At 36.8% G+C, this 14,581-nt stretch overlaps 1 protein-coding gene and 1 long non-coding RNA gene across 5 annotated transcripts in view; both read left to right on the top strand.

Annotated features, from left to right (window-relative positions):
• The window catches only part of LOC310729168, a 28,168-nt gene extending 20,750 nt beyond the window's left edge, over positions 1-7,418 (top strand). For 2 of the 4 annotated variants that reach the window (XR_014534460.1, XR_014534461.1), the window contains exons 5-7: positions 387-946; positions 1,991-2,063; positions 6,419-6,933. This is a non-coding gene — a long non-coding RNA (uncharacterized lncRNA). Of the gene's footprint in view, positions 1-386; positions 947-1,990; positions 2,064-6,418 lie in introns of all 4 variants that reach the window. The other 2 variants (XR_014534458.1, XR_014534459.1) reach the window with 2 other exon arrangements.
• A 1,676-nt stretch (positions 7,419-9,094) lies between these two features.
• The window catches only part of spock1 (SPARC (osteonectin), cwcv and kazal like domains proteoglycan 1), a 233,811-nt gene continuing 228,324 nt past the window's right edge, over positions 9,095-14,581 (top strand). Inside the window, exons 1-2 of the mRNA XM_083547120.1 lie at positions 9,095-9,301; positions 9,960-10,136. Coding sequence (XP_083403246.1) covers positions 9,963-10,136 — 174 coding nt within the window. The 5' untranslated portion in view covers positions 9,095-9,301; positions 9,960-9,962. The remainder of the gene's footprint in view (positions 9,302-9,959; positions 10,137-14,581) is intronic.

The following is a 14,581-nucleotide window of genomic DNA, read 5'->3' as shown; positions in this document are numbered from 1 at the left end:
CGTTATAGCCTACCGCTCTGCGCTTTGAGAGGGATGTGGAACACGAGCAGGAAAGAGACCACGATCTATTTTTCTGATATCTTCATGTTATTGTAAAAGGTACGAAGAGCTAATTTTATCTTCCACAAGGGCAAGGCATTTAGGCTTACCCGTAATTTGGGACGTGGGGGCAGCAGTCTAAGCAGGCCCCAGCCATCGACTGCTGCCCAATCCTCACAGCACCGTCCCTTACGGTCCCTCCTGCAGGTGGTGAGCCCACGGGAAGAAGGAATTTGTAAATTGTGCAAAATATTTTTAATAGGCCTACATTTAAAAAAGATCTTTCTCTCGCCAATAGGGGGTGCTGCAGCACCCCCAGCACCCCCACTTCCTGCAGCCATGCATAGGTTGCATAAGCATTACTATGCATTATAGTCCTAACTTATAAGAAACAAAATCCAAGCAGATTTTCTTTCTTTAAAGATTTTTTGGTTTGACTACAAAATAATGCTGTGCTGATGATGTTGTTACATGAAAGAAGAAAAACCTGAAAAAAATTATAATAAAATAAACAGGGTGGCACATTGCAATAGCAAGTAACTTTGTACTCAGGATATTCTGTTTTGCCCTTTTTCCCGAATATCTATAATAACACCAAATCACTCCTAGGTATAAGTGTGTGCATTAAATTATATTCAAGTGATAAAAATGTTTTTTAATTTGTGATTTTTTTATTTCTAAATATACCCATACATACACTAAATCTTTGTTTTGATGTTTGCTGGTACCAAATCATCAACAGCTATTTGTTACAGAGTTGGCAACTAATATCGGAAAAAATCAGGTTTTCTTTGTACAGTCAGAGAAATGTCACTTGGTAAGAAACTCCCAAGAAGAGCCTTGACTTTATTACAACTCAACACAGAGGCATTACGGCACACCTGAACTCTTTTCCTGAAAACATGAGGTAAAACTATTTTATTTTAATTCATTTTTATAATGTTAACAATATATTAATAACGGAGGTGATAAATGTTGTCAAATTTTCTCATACAGATACCTTACTAGTACAGACTGTGAGTATCTTATACATTGCCAGGGCATGCTGGTACAGGAAAGGGTTAAAAAACTTTAGAAAACATTATAGAACTTTCTCTCAACGAATTGAAATTACATAACTTGACATGGCATTGCTTCATTCAATTAAAGTAGCTTCAAAATGTGTTTTCTTTCAATATTAATTTTAACTTCAAAGAACAATTGAACTTTATAAAGTCATAAAGTCACCCAGATACCTTTGAAGCTCACTTTATGCAATAATCCTTGTAGTATTCTAATCAGGATTAAAAAGTACTTCATGTACTTTACCTGCAGTGGCTGGCAAACCCCTAAGGGCTTTCACAATGAGTGCGTTGTGGTCAAACTTGTTTTCTCCTGCTGTAAATTCTTTGATATGTCAACATAAAGTAACTATGAATATGATGTAGAATTAGATTTTTTACTTTGCCAGGCTACAGTATTTGCTTGTAAATACTATTTAGTTATAAATACATCAATAAATATTCAACATGACATTGGAAAACTACAATTTGTTCAATTCAATTTATTTTAATTTGTATAGTGCTATTGACAATTGACATGGTCTCCAAGCATCTTTACAGAGATAAATTGGTAATAAAAGAATTTAAAAGTTTGTTCCTTATTATTGTAAGTTTTTCCCTAATGAGCAAGCCACTGGCAACTGTGGCAAGAAAAAATCGAATGAGATGTCATGAGAACGAAAAATTTTTTTTCTTTTTCTTACACACTACTTTTTCAAACACTGCAAAAATAAAACATATAATGTCTTTTGAGTTTTGAGTATCTTTTTTTTTAAGGTTATATATTTTTTTATCAACAAAATATATAGTGTTCAATTTCATTGATATATAACTGATATATGAATATGTGGATTTTAATCTCTAATCTCTAATATCATTCTCTTTTCCTCTTTCTCTCTCTGTACTGACAGCATGGAAAGGCAGGAAAACATTATTTTAGGTCTGAAATCTCCCTATGAGAACATGTCACCTGCAAAGCAGTAAGTGACTCTAGGATCCTATCCTATCCAATCCCAGTGACTCTTTATCCAGTATGTTCTTTATACCCTGATGACGCAGCTACAAATATACATGTAAAAAGTACAGGTATGCACTTGCATGTTGATGTAATTATCAAACCAGAAAATCCTGCTGCTGAAACTAAACTTTCACACGCATTCTTTTGAGTTTACACAGAATAGTGCAAAAAATAAATTAAAAATTCTAAAAACATACAACTCAAAACATCCATTGAGCATAAGCTCTGTAGATGGAAGTGCCTTGTTGATTGGAGAAGTCAAGAATAGCCATTCTAGTTTGATCTTACATACAGTCTATGGTAACATATCTAGACCCACTTTACAATTATGGTGATAATTGCTTATGGTGACATTCATTATTTTGACAGACAAATTAAGCTAAATTTTAATCTAAGCATCATGAGCAATTAAGGGTTAGCTGATTTGATTAAGGGTCCAACAGTTGCAGAGGCGTAAAGTTCCAGAACTGACTGACGACACTTAATGTCATGTTTTATATCCATGAAAACATAAATGACCATGATTGCCCATATGTTACTTTTTTAAACGGACACGAAAGTAATGACATGATTTCCAACTAGACAGCAAGGCCAACTTATTTACATCATGGTCATTTATGTTTCTTCTCTTGGTCATTGAATGCGGCTCAAGTTCGATTATCAAAGCATTTAGACTCTGAGTTCACTAAAAGCAGACATGTAACATGTAACTTGCTATATATATATATATATATATATATATATATATATATATATATATATATATATATATATATATATATATATATATATATATATATATATATATATATATATATACACACAGTATATATACAAACCTGATTCCGAAAAAGTTGGGACACTGTACAAATTGTAAATAAAAAAAGAATGCAATAATTTACAAATATCATAAACTTATATTTTATTTACAGTAGAATATAGATAACATATCAAATCTTGAAAGTGAGACATTTTAAAATGTCATGCCAAATATTGGCTCATTTTGGATTTCATGAGAGCTACACATTTCAGAAAAAAGTTGGGACAGGCAGCAATAAGAGGCCGGAAATGGTAAATGCACATGTAAGGAACAGCTGGAGGACCAATTTGCAACTTAGTAGGTCAATTGGCAACATGATTGGGTATAAAAAGAGCCTCTCAGTGTGGCAGTGTCTCTCAGAAGTCCAGATGGGCAGAGGATCACCAATTCCCCCAATGCTACGGCAGAAAATAGTGGAGCAATATCAGAAAGGAGTTTCTCAGGAAAAAATTGCAAAGAGTTTTAAATTATCATCATCTGCAGTGCATAATATCATCCAAAAATTCAGAGAATCTGGAACAATCTCTGTGCATAAGGGTCAAGGCCAGAAAACCATACTGGATGCCCGTGATCTTTGGGCCCTTAGACGGCACTGCATCACATACAGGAATGCTACTGTAATGGAAATCACAACAGGAATACTTCCAGAAAACATTGTTGGTGAAACAATCCACCGTGCCATTTGCCGTTGCCGGCTAAAACTCTACAGGTCAAAAAAGAAGCCATATCTAAACATAATCCAGAAGCGCAGGCGTTTTCTCTTGGCCAAGGCTCATTTCTAATGGACTGTGGCAAAGTGGAAAACGGTTCTGTGGTCAGACGAATCAAAATGTGAAGTTCTTTTTGGAAAACTGGGACGCCATGTCATCCGGACTAAAGAGGTCAAGGATAACCCAAGATGTTATCAGCGCTCAGTTCAGAAGCCTGCATCTCTGATAGTATGGGGTTGCATGAGTGCATGTGGCATGGGCAGCTTACACATCTGGAAATGCACCATCAATGCTGAAAGGTATATCCAAGTTCTAGAACAACATATGCTCCCATCCAGATGTCGTTTCTTTCAGGGAAGATCTTGCATTTTTCAACATGACAATGCCAGACCACATACTGCATCAATTACAACATCATGACTGCGTAGAAGAAGGATCCGGGAACTGAAATGGCCAGCCTGCAGTCCAGATCTTTTACCTATAAAAAAAACATTTAGTGCATCATAAAGAGGAAAATGCGACAAAGAAGACCTAAGACAGTTGAGCAACTAGAAACCTGTATTAGACAAGAATGGGACAACATTCCTATTCCTAAACTTGAGCAACTTGTCTTCTCAGTCCCCAGACGTTTGCAGACTCTTATAAAAGAAGAGGGGATGCCACACAGTGATAAACATGGCCTTGTTCCAGCTTTTTAAAATCAACTTATTTTTCCCTTAAAATTATAAATTTTCTCAGTTTAAACATTTCATATGTCATCTATGTTGTATTCTGGATAAAATATTGAAAATGGAAACTTCCACATCATTGCATTCTCTTTTTATTCACAATTTGTACAGTGTCCCAACTTTTTTGGAATCGGGTTTGTATATATACTTACACAAACCACATACACAACCACACACACACACACACACACATATATATATATATATATATATATATATATATATATATATATATATATATATATATATATATATATATATATATATATATATATATACATACAAAGCTTTAATTGTTTCAAATGTATTACATACATGTCGAAAATGTATAAAATATTAAATGCTGACATAAAGCATAACATATAGCAGGGCGTGCTATTATAGAAAAAATCATTAATGGTGGGACTGATGCATTCAAATTCGAAACACGAAAAAGATGGAATGGGAAAACAAAAGGCTGAAAAACAAAAAAAACCCACTGATGAACATTTTGTAAATAAATAGGTTATTGGCAACAGGTCAGTAAAATGATTTGGTCTAAAATAGTTGTGTAATGGAACTCAAAATTAACGTTTTGGTACTTAACTCGGTTTTAAATCACGATTTGGTTGAACAATGTTCTGCACATAAAAAGGATTGCATCGGTACACATGTGCACCGAACAGAACGAAACAGTTCTATTAAAATATGTTTATCGTTATATGTATAAAAAGAGCATCTTAGAGAGGAAGAGTAAAGATGGGCAGAAGTTCAACAATCTGCAAAAAACTGCATCCACAAATTGTGGAATAAATAATTTTTTATCAACATCAGAATTCAAAAACGTTAATTACATACAATACCTACAATACATAATATCATTAAAAGATTTCAAAATGAATGGGAGAAATCTCTGTGCACAAGGGACGAGTGAAAATCAATATCGAATTAGGGCCTTCATGCGGTACTGGATTAAAAACAGGCATGATTCTGTAGGAAATCACTGCATGGGCTCATTAACACCTCTAAAAATAATTGTCTGTGAAGAGAGTTCACCGTGTCATTCACAAATGCAGGTTAACGCTTTATCATACAAAGAGGAAGACATATGTGAACATGTGTTTTTTCCTGATCCAGAAAAGCTCATTGAAAATATAATGAGGCAAAGTGAATTAAACTCTTCTGCGGACAAAGTAAATTAAATTTGAAATTCTTTTTGGAAACCATGGATTCTGTGTCCTCCAGATTCAAGAGGAGATATCTAGCTTGCTATCAGCACTCAGTTCAAATGCCTGCCTCTCTGATTGTATGGGTTGCATTAGTACCTATGAAATGAGTGGCTTGAACATCTTAAAAAGAACTGAAAGCTATTTACAGGTTTTAGAGCAACATATGCATCCATCCAGATGACATCTTTTTCAGGGATAGCATATTTAAATAAGACAATGCTAAACCGCAATTCACATATACTGTATTACAACAGCAGAGCTTCCCTTGGGTGCTGAACTGGCCTTCATGCAGCTCAGGCAATTTACCATTTGAAAAATATGATGAAGTAACAAGACTGATCAGCAATAAAAACCTGTATCAGACACAAATTGGACATTCCACTCCCAAAACTCTAACACTTTCTCAATTCCCAGATGTATATGGTCTGTTGTTTAAAAAGAGGGCATGCTACATGGTGGTAAACTTCTTGTATATAGTAAATTGTATATATATATATATATATATATATATATATATATATATATATATATATATATATATATATATATATATATTGCATTGCATCTAGAATGAGGAATATACGGTATCTCACAAAAGTGAGTGCACCCCTCACATTGTGTTGCCAGCTATTTTAACAATAATGACTGTATGTTCAGTTATTGTAGATGCCGGTACAAGCGGCACATTGAATACTCTAAAGTATATATTTCTACAAATGTTGCTGAAATGTGAGGTGTGTACTCACTTGTGTAAGATACTGTATCTTCATATCAATATTTTTTTGTCAATTGACTAAATATTATAATATGGACACAATGTGACTTTTTGTTTGTTTGTTTTTTTGTAACAGGTAGTTCTTTGGGCCTTCAGATAAACTGCGCTCAGTTAATAAACACTTAAGAAAAAGTAAATCCAAGGAAGAAACTCTAGACTTTAAAGATCTCCCTATGGAAAATTAAAGGTTAAAAAAAAAAGGTAAGTCTATTGTGGTTTGACAGATGAAATGATCAGGAAATAATTAGTCTGAGTGTTCAATTATGTGGCCAAAGGAAGTTTTTTTGTACAGTTATATTTTAAAATTTCAGTTTCACTTTTTTGTCCATTTAGAGATTGTTACTGTGTTTTAGCCTTCTACAGTCTCAACAGAGACATCCACTGAGGACAAAGACAACAGTCTAATGATGAGGATCAACACAGTTTATATACGTTCTGAGTTATATCACAAATGAATTAGCAATACTTGTAAATAAACAAAGTGTATGGTGTAAAGCTGTACAGTAATACCTCGGTACTCGTCGGCTGCAGCCCCAAAGTGGTTAAAAGTGCTACAACCTACTGGTCAGTTTCAGCACCTGTCACGGAACGAATTACCGACAAATGAAATACAATGTATTTCAGTGCAAACACAATTTTATTGAAGTATTGTAAATAATATAACACTTCAATAAAATTGTGTTTGTACTGAAATACATTGTATTTCATTTGTATTTCACAAGTTTAATTTGTTTTACAGGTTTGTTATTGACACCTAAATTGATATTGCTGATGAGTGGTTTGCATATTGATATTCAGAATTTTACTACATGTATTTTATCTGCCTGTCTGCATTCTGTACATAAAATTAATTGAATTGCTCCTCATTCAAAGCACACATTTAACAATAAAAAACTTTGTTCCACCACGAGATGGCAGCATTGACACACTGTAGAGTCCACCATGTATTCAAAAGTAATTAAATCTGTTCTGGTTCCTGAATCAGGTAAGCATGTGACACTGTGTTGCCTAAGGCTTACCTGTATACTGAATAATGTCTGGCTCTTTTAAAGGGTACATTAAAATGCACTTTCATTACCAGCACTGTGATGTGATCGTTATTGTAAACAACTAATAGTGAGAGTGGTGTTGCTTTTCACGCTCTTTCAAATCTAACTGGCAGAACAATTTATCTGTAAATAAGCTGATGAATACAATTAAACACATTAAAGCAAAGGAAATCCCCCAATGTGTTGGACTCTAACTGTTCAGAGATAAAGTTTTATTGTTGGGCTTTCTTTTTTTCTACCTACTATTTGCCATGACTATAAGTAAAACAAACAAACAAACAAACAAACAAACAAACAAACAAACAAATTAATCAACCAATCAATTTATGTATCAGTAAATAAATGACTCCTAGCTGAAAATGTCATGATCCTATAAGTTCAGTGCAATGCATTTCAGTTCCTAATAAAACAAAAGCAAAAAAAAACTTTTTATTGCACAAAAAGTTTTTATTATAATAAATATTTTAAAAGGCTGCAGGAAATCTTATTTACATATAGCCTGTTAACGGAGCAGTTTTCTCATTTCCTCAGCTGCCTTCAAGGTAAATTGCAATTGCAATTAATTCACTGACAAGCTTTCTTTCTCCTCCTCCTCCTCCTCCTCCTCCTCCTCCACAAAGTGATCCTCCACCCCTGTGGTAAAACTATGCCTTCCTCATAGGTTGCCTAAACATTGCTGAGCATTATGGTCCAGCTGCATCCTGAGTGGTTCAATGTTTTCTTCAATTAAAAGGAGCAACCTCATACAAAATAAGACTGATTTATCAGACAGCAGCTGTTCCATTGAGACAACAGCTTTTCAGGATTTATTTTAAATGATTTAGGCATGCATTATAGCAATGTTGGCATTGGAGATAGACTTCAAATGTGCACCTTTACTTCTGACCTTATTTATACAAAAGGGAACAAAATCCAAACAGAATTTAAATGAACAAAAAACATTTTGCTACAACAAAGAGAAAGCAAAGTGACACGGACCCAGCAAATTGAACCAGATAAAGAAATTAAAAGGTCTCTTTCCTGTGCTCAGGTTACAGTTTTTTTGCAGTTTTTCAGGTTTTTCCCTATCTTCGTTTTCTCTGGGTTTTCTTCTATCTCCCACAAAAATGCTAATTCCAAATGTAATGTAAATATGTGCATGATGCTCTAAGATGAACCCATCCTAAGTGTATTCACCCAATGTGCCCAGGGATGAGCTGTGACCAAGACCCTGACCAGTATAAAGCAGGCGCTGAAGAGTAATGAATAAAAAATGAGACCAATTGCACAATATACTGTATATAAATCACTACACCTAGACACACGTGAGCAGCTGTGGGCATAAGGTACTTGTTAAGGGGCCCAGGAGCGGTGGGTTGATGTGGCAGGGGATTTGAACTCACAACCTTCAGATTCATGGTCCAATGCCTTAAGCACTAAGCTTCCACCTCCCACAGGTTTATATCTTCATATGATATATGAAGATAAATCACAATTTTATATATTCATATGATTGATACCATTCTAGAGACACATCTAAAAAAAAAAAACTAAAAAAACGACGACCACCACCTTGAATCAGTATGTTCTCCAAATCCATCTGATTGAAGATTTTACTCATGTGCTTCTTAATACTTAAATGCAATGCTGCAACCGGACAAGGAGAAGAGAGCGTTGCAAGGGGGAGGAGCCCGGGAGCGGAAGTGTTGGCAGGTGGGAGGAGACGGTTCAGGCGCGCGCCTGTTTCTTCTCCAGCCGGGCTCATTGGAGCTGCGCACTTGGCTCGTTACGCACGCTTCCATTTCCACTTCCACTTTACGCTCCTTTGGATATTCACACCGGCGGGTTTCGTGGGTTTTTTTTCTCTTGCCATACACCGTTTGCCAAAACTTGGTGCACTAACCACACCGGATAGCTGAGCGCGGGCCATTCAAGGTAAGCAAATCCGAATTATAATTTGCATGGGGGAAACCGTGGTGATGAGACGCAGTGTGAGAGGAGAGGATTATTACTCTGAGGATTATTATAACTGATTGCTCTGTGAAGGACACTCTTATTGGCTCGAGGGTCGTTTATTATGGGAAGCGCTCCATCTGCTCTTGGTGGGCTCTCACCATGTTCCTCTTAAAACAACAGTAAACATGTTATCCTCCTCCTCATCATCCTCATCATTAACATACCATTATATAATCCTATCACATGGGCATCTTTTGATCTATAATATTTCCTTAGATTAATACTGACTAGTAGCTTTATGTCAAATCTTGTTGTTGTTTTTTTTTGTACATTGCAATGTTAATTCACCAGGCGTGCTACTTTAATCCGATTAATAATCCAATGTCAATTGCAGTGTCCCCCGTGTTAAATCCGATTGCAGGATGAATTGCACTGCATTTTCTAATTGCACTTTGTCTAACGGTGCACCAATTCGGCACAACTATGGATTCGGCGCGCGCGTGAAGCGGCTCACGGGGCGATTAGACAAGAGACGCACGAGCGGCTAAATAAGAGCAAGTGCTTTTATTTTATTACTACGTGTCCACTGTGTCCTTGTGCTCTGAGATGGACATGTCCGGTGTGTTCACACCTGCAGGCGATGCTGTGCGTGCTGCTGTTACCTGTCGCCGCTTTTCTGCTGCGCGCGGAGGCGGCGATCGGCGTCATCAACAACAACAACCACGACAACAACAACAACAACAACAATCCGAACACGGCGGACACGGACAAGTGGATCAGCGACAAGGACAAGTACTGGAGCAAGTTCCGTGACGTGAGTGTTCTTGGTTAAACTTCCTCCCCATGCACGCACGCACGCACGCGCGAGCGCGCACACGTAGACACGCGCACCATCGGGTCTGTCTTTGCAAACTCATTTCGCACATGCAGTGTGATCAGACGTCTATGGAGTACAGCTCTGAAAGTCAAATGTGTTGCAAAAGACTGAAAAAGGTCCTTAGGGAACTAATCAGCTCTATGAAGCTGAACTCAGTGCCACTTACTAGATAGTGAATCAGGTTTGCTGAGAATGGATTTGCATGTAGGAGTGTGTGTGTGTGTGTGTGTGTGTGTGCGTGCGTGTACGTGCTTGGTACCTTGTAATGGTCTGACATTCAGTCTGGGGTGTACTGTCCTCATCCTGTGTTTTGGTAGGTACTCTATCCATTAGCCTTGTTTATTAGACATGAATGATCATGTTAAAAATTAAGAAATTATATATAAAAAAATCCCTGTCACTTTAGCAACAAGTCTAAGTGTCCCATATTAGATTGGATTTGGGTTTGCATCATTTTCAGTTCTCTGTCAGATCCTATTGCATTGTTTAGTGCCTTCAACCTGTGTTGCCAACTCAGGTGAAACTTCACAAATGCAATCACATTGTCCTTAAAACAAGTAATGCGTTTGAATTGAAAATTTGCATCCCAATAAAACACTTTCATCATATAAAATGTTACTGCAGCATTTCAAAAGGGCTTAAATACTATATTTACTGATCAGCATTTCTGTCTAATGTTGTTTAATAGCTGTACACAACTGTTTGTTGTTTGCACTCACAAATATCAGTATATGTGAGGTGTTTGAGGCCTAAAATTTATTTAGTAAAATCCAGGCTATGTTTAATTCTGCTGCCATCCAACCAGGTGGGGTAGTTTGATAATAACAGTGTTTGCCTAGCTACCTGTGTACAATGTTTATCATTCAGTCGACACCAGCTATATACTGCACTTATAATTAAAGATCTTAGAACAGTAGAAAGACAGAAATGATGATCATCTACTGACTGAAAAATGTGTACAAGAAAAGAGATCTAATGGGAACATGCTGAGCTGAAGCGGAGTTATTATAATGACCTCCATGTTGATCAGGTCCCTAACATCATGTCCAATTATGTTTTATTTATTTTATAGCTACTGTCAATGCTACCAATTTTTATTGATTATAGCATGATACATTATAGTTTCTAACCATTTGTAGTTATATATAATGTTGTGGAAAGTCTGTGGGTTGAGTTTATCACATGCATTATTACAGCCATAAGAGCCATTACAGCTCTTTTGCTACCAATTGAATTTTTTACTTTAAAAAAAAAAAGTTAACCAGAATGAAATTGCAATATGTAAAATGCTCTGGAGTTTTTTGGTGAAAATGTTTAGAAACAAATGTTAAATATTTTCCTTAGAGAAACTGTATTAACGGTTTCTTGTTAAATGACAGCATGATTATTTGAGTTTGTTTATTAGGTTTAGCTTGTGCCATACATTTGTGTTCAAAGTTTTCAGTGGTTTTCTGTAAACGCAGCACTATTGTCAGAGCTGTTGTTATAGAAAATGAATCAGAACCCTTCGACCAATCAGATTTGAAAACTCCAAAGTGCAGCTGTATAACTTCTTTTAACTTTCTTTATTCTTAATTGTTTTAGTTGTAATGGGGCTGTTAGTGTGTTACAACTTCCTTAATTAAACAAGGATTGGCTTCAGTGTTCTCACCTAGAATGTTGTTAAAGGTTGTTTTTTTTCTTTCTTTTTTTATACATTGTACTCCACCATGCATGCACATATCACTTAGGGCTTCACTCCCACATCAAGATTCTACATTAGTCAGCACATAAGTACCATCACTATATGCATAGCAAGTGAAAGCTCTGCATCTAGCTTTTTTTGTGATGCCGGCTCATTGATTTTTATCAGCATGATGTTGGCTTGGCTTGCATATATTGTATGTTGATCATGCATGTTGGAAGCTGGGCTTGTGGGGGTTGTTCTAGGACAGAGTTCTGTTTACAGTATCGGCAGATACGGGTTATTTACAAACACAAACTCGCAACACCAAGCTCAATCAATCATCAATTTGCATATTTGTGAATCTCTTGAAATGTTTAGCGCAGAACAAATTCTAACCAGACATTTTATATTGTTCTTCTCTTTTAATTGTAAATAGTATTTAGCTTTTAAATGTAATTTAAGTGTAGGAAATGAGTAAAGGAACACATGGCTGGGTGATACTACTATCGAGCCGGAGGTCAGCAGGTGCTAGTCACCTGTATTTACTCCTTTGCTGGTGCTGCCCACACCATTGAGTCAGGTTGGGGTATTGTTTGAAAGATAATCATGGTCTCGGACACGTTTTGGTTAGAGATGGTCTTTGAGGGCTTGCTGACTCTCCCAGACCGATCAAATTAAGACCATGATTAGGATTGACTCAACTGAAATTTAAGCCTTTGGGGATGAGCTCATATTGATATAAACTATATTGCTAAAAGTATTGGGTCACCTGAACTTTCCTGCTATGTTTGGTTCTTTTTCAAACTGTTACCACAAAGCTGGAGGCACTCAATTGTACAGGACGTCTTTAGATGCGCTATAATAAAATTTTGCATTCACTTGAACTTGGAAACCCGAACCTCTTTCAGCACGGCACTGCCCCTGTGCACAAAGCGAGCTCCTTAAAGATATGGTTTACATGCTTCGGAGAGGAAGATCTTGAGTGGCCTGCTATAGAGCTTTGATCTTATCCCTACTAAACATCATTGGGATGAATTGGAATGCTGACTGTACCCCAGGCCCCATTACCTCACTTACATCAGTACCTGCCTTTCGTAATACCCCTGTGGATGATGAACACAAATATACATATGCACACTCCAAAATTTAATGGAGAAGCTTTCCAGAAGAGTGGAGGGAATTATAAGAGCAAATTTGGACTAAATGTGGAACGTACTTACTTATGACCAGGTGACCCAATACTTTTTGCAATATACTGTAGATTGGGGTGGAATCTGGTTTGACGCAGTCTGCTAATTCTTACAGTATGCTTTAAACCAAACATGATATACTATTTTTCTGTGTTTGAAAAGGATCTTCAGAGAGTAATGAGTGTAGTTTTCAGTTTGTGAACAGCGCATGATGCGAAACCTGTGCCTATATTAGCATGGCTGTGAAAATCACCGAGCTGCAACTAACTGTAGTTTTAAAAGCTTTTATGGTTGCACTGATGTGTGAGGAGAGCAGAGAGCCATTTTGAACGAACACTCACAACAACGTTCATGCAAGACATCAATGCCAACACCTTCCATAGAAAAAATATCAAAATAATGACTTTTTAATTAGCTTCTTTATTCAATAAGAGTTAACTGAAAGCAGTAACTATGTCAATGAAAAATATTTTACTGTATAAAAGGTAACAGTTTAAGGGTTAGTTTAAAGCTAACATTGATGTAGAGGTTTTAGTAACATCGATTTAGCAATTTTAATGCAGTTGAGGTTCTGTGTGAATAATTCAGCTATTTTAAATAAGATTTTCGAAGAAAGCTAGTTTGTAATGGCATTAAAATAATGAATAATGGATTAAAAATATTTAAATTTAACACTTGTATGTGTAAGTGTGCTTGGTCAAAATAATCTTCAATTGGCCTAAATGGGGAAAAAATAGAAGTGTCTCTGTTTGTGTGTGTGTGTGTGTGTGTGTGTGTGTGTGTGTGTGTGTGTGTGTGTGTGTGTGTGTGTGTTACCTGCTCAGGCTGTTGTTAGTGATTCACCTTTGTCCTTTCGTTCTCCCACTTTTCATTCTGTCTCATGGTTTTTCTGTCATTCATTCTATGTGTGTGTGTGTGTGTGTGTGTGTGTTTGTGTGTGTGTGTGTGTGTGTGTGTGTGTGTGTGTGTGTGTGTGTTGCGTCCTCTGAGCCTCCTGTGCTTCTATGCGGCTCATTACCCAGAATCTGCCGGATTACAAGAGACATAGAGAGAAATGTGAGAGAGGCAGAGGAAAGAAAGAGCGAGAGCAGAGCAGCAGCGAGGAAAGGTCTGTGACATTTGGCTCCATGGTTTTGATGTTTAATCGCTTCTCGAGTGAAAAGGCCTGTTAGTGGAACACCATGAAGAGTCCTTAAACTCTAGTGTGTGTAGTGTCAGCATCTTTCACACTATTTTTCTTAACCCCCCCCCCCCCCCCCCTCTATCTCTCTCTCTTTCTAGATCTTTCTTTGATTTTGCTTTATGTATCTTTTTGCCTTTGTACTGAATCTCGCTGCTCCATCTTTTGGCTATAGTCTCCACCCCCACCCCTTGATCTGTTTTCCGACTTTGCTTTTTCTGACAATCCCCGACACTGTGCTCTCTCAGCTGTGAAACACACACACACACACACACACACACACACACACACACACACACACACACACACCTGCTTAAATCAGCTGCAGTCCTGCTGTTCCACTGCT

The sequence above is a fragment of the Silurus aristotelis genome (assembly GCF_946808225.1).
Source record: "Silurus aristotelis genome assembly, chromosome: 7".
Lineage (NCBI taxonomy): Eukaryota > Metazoa > Chordata > Actinopteri > Siluriformes > Siluridae > Silurus > Silurus aristotelis.
This window is presented reverse-complemented; position numbering and strand designations above follow the sequence as displayed.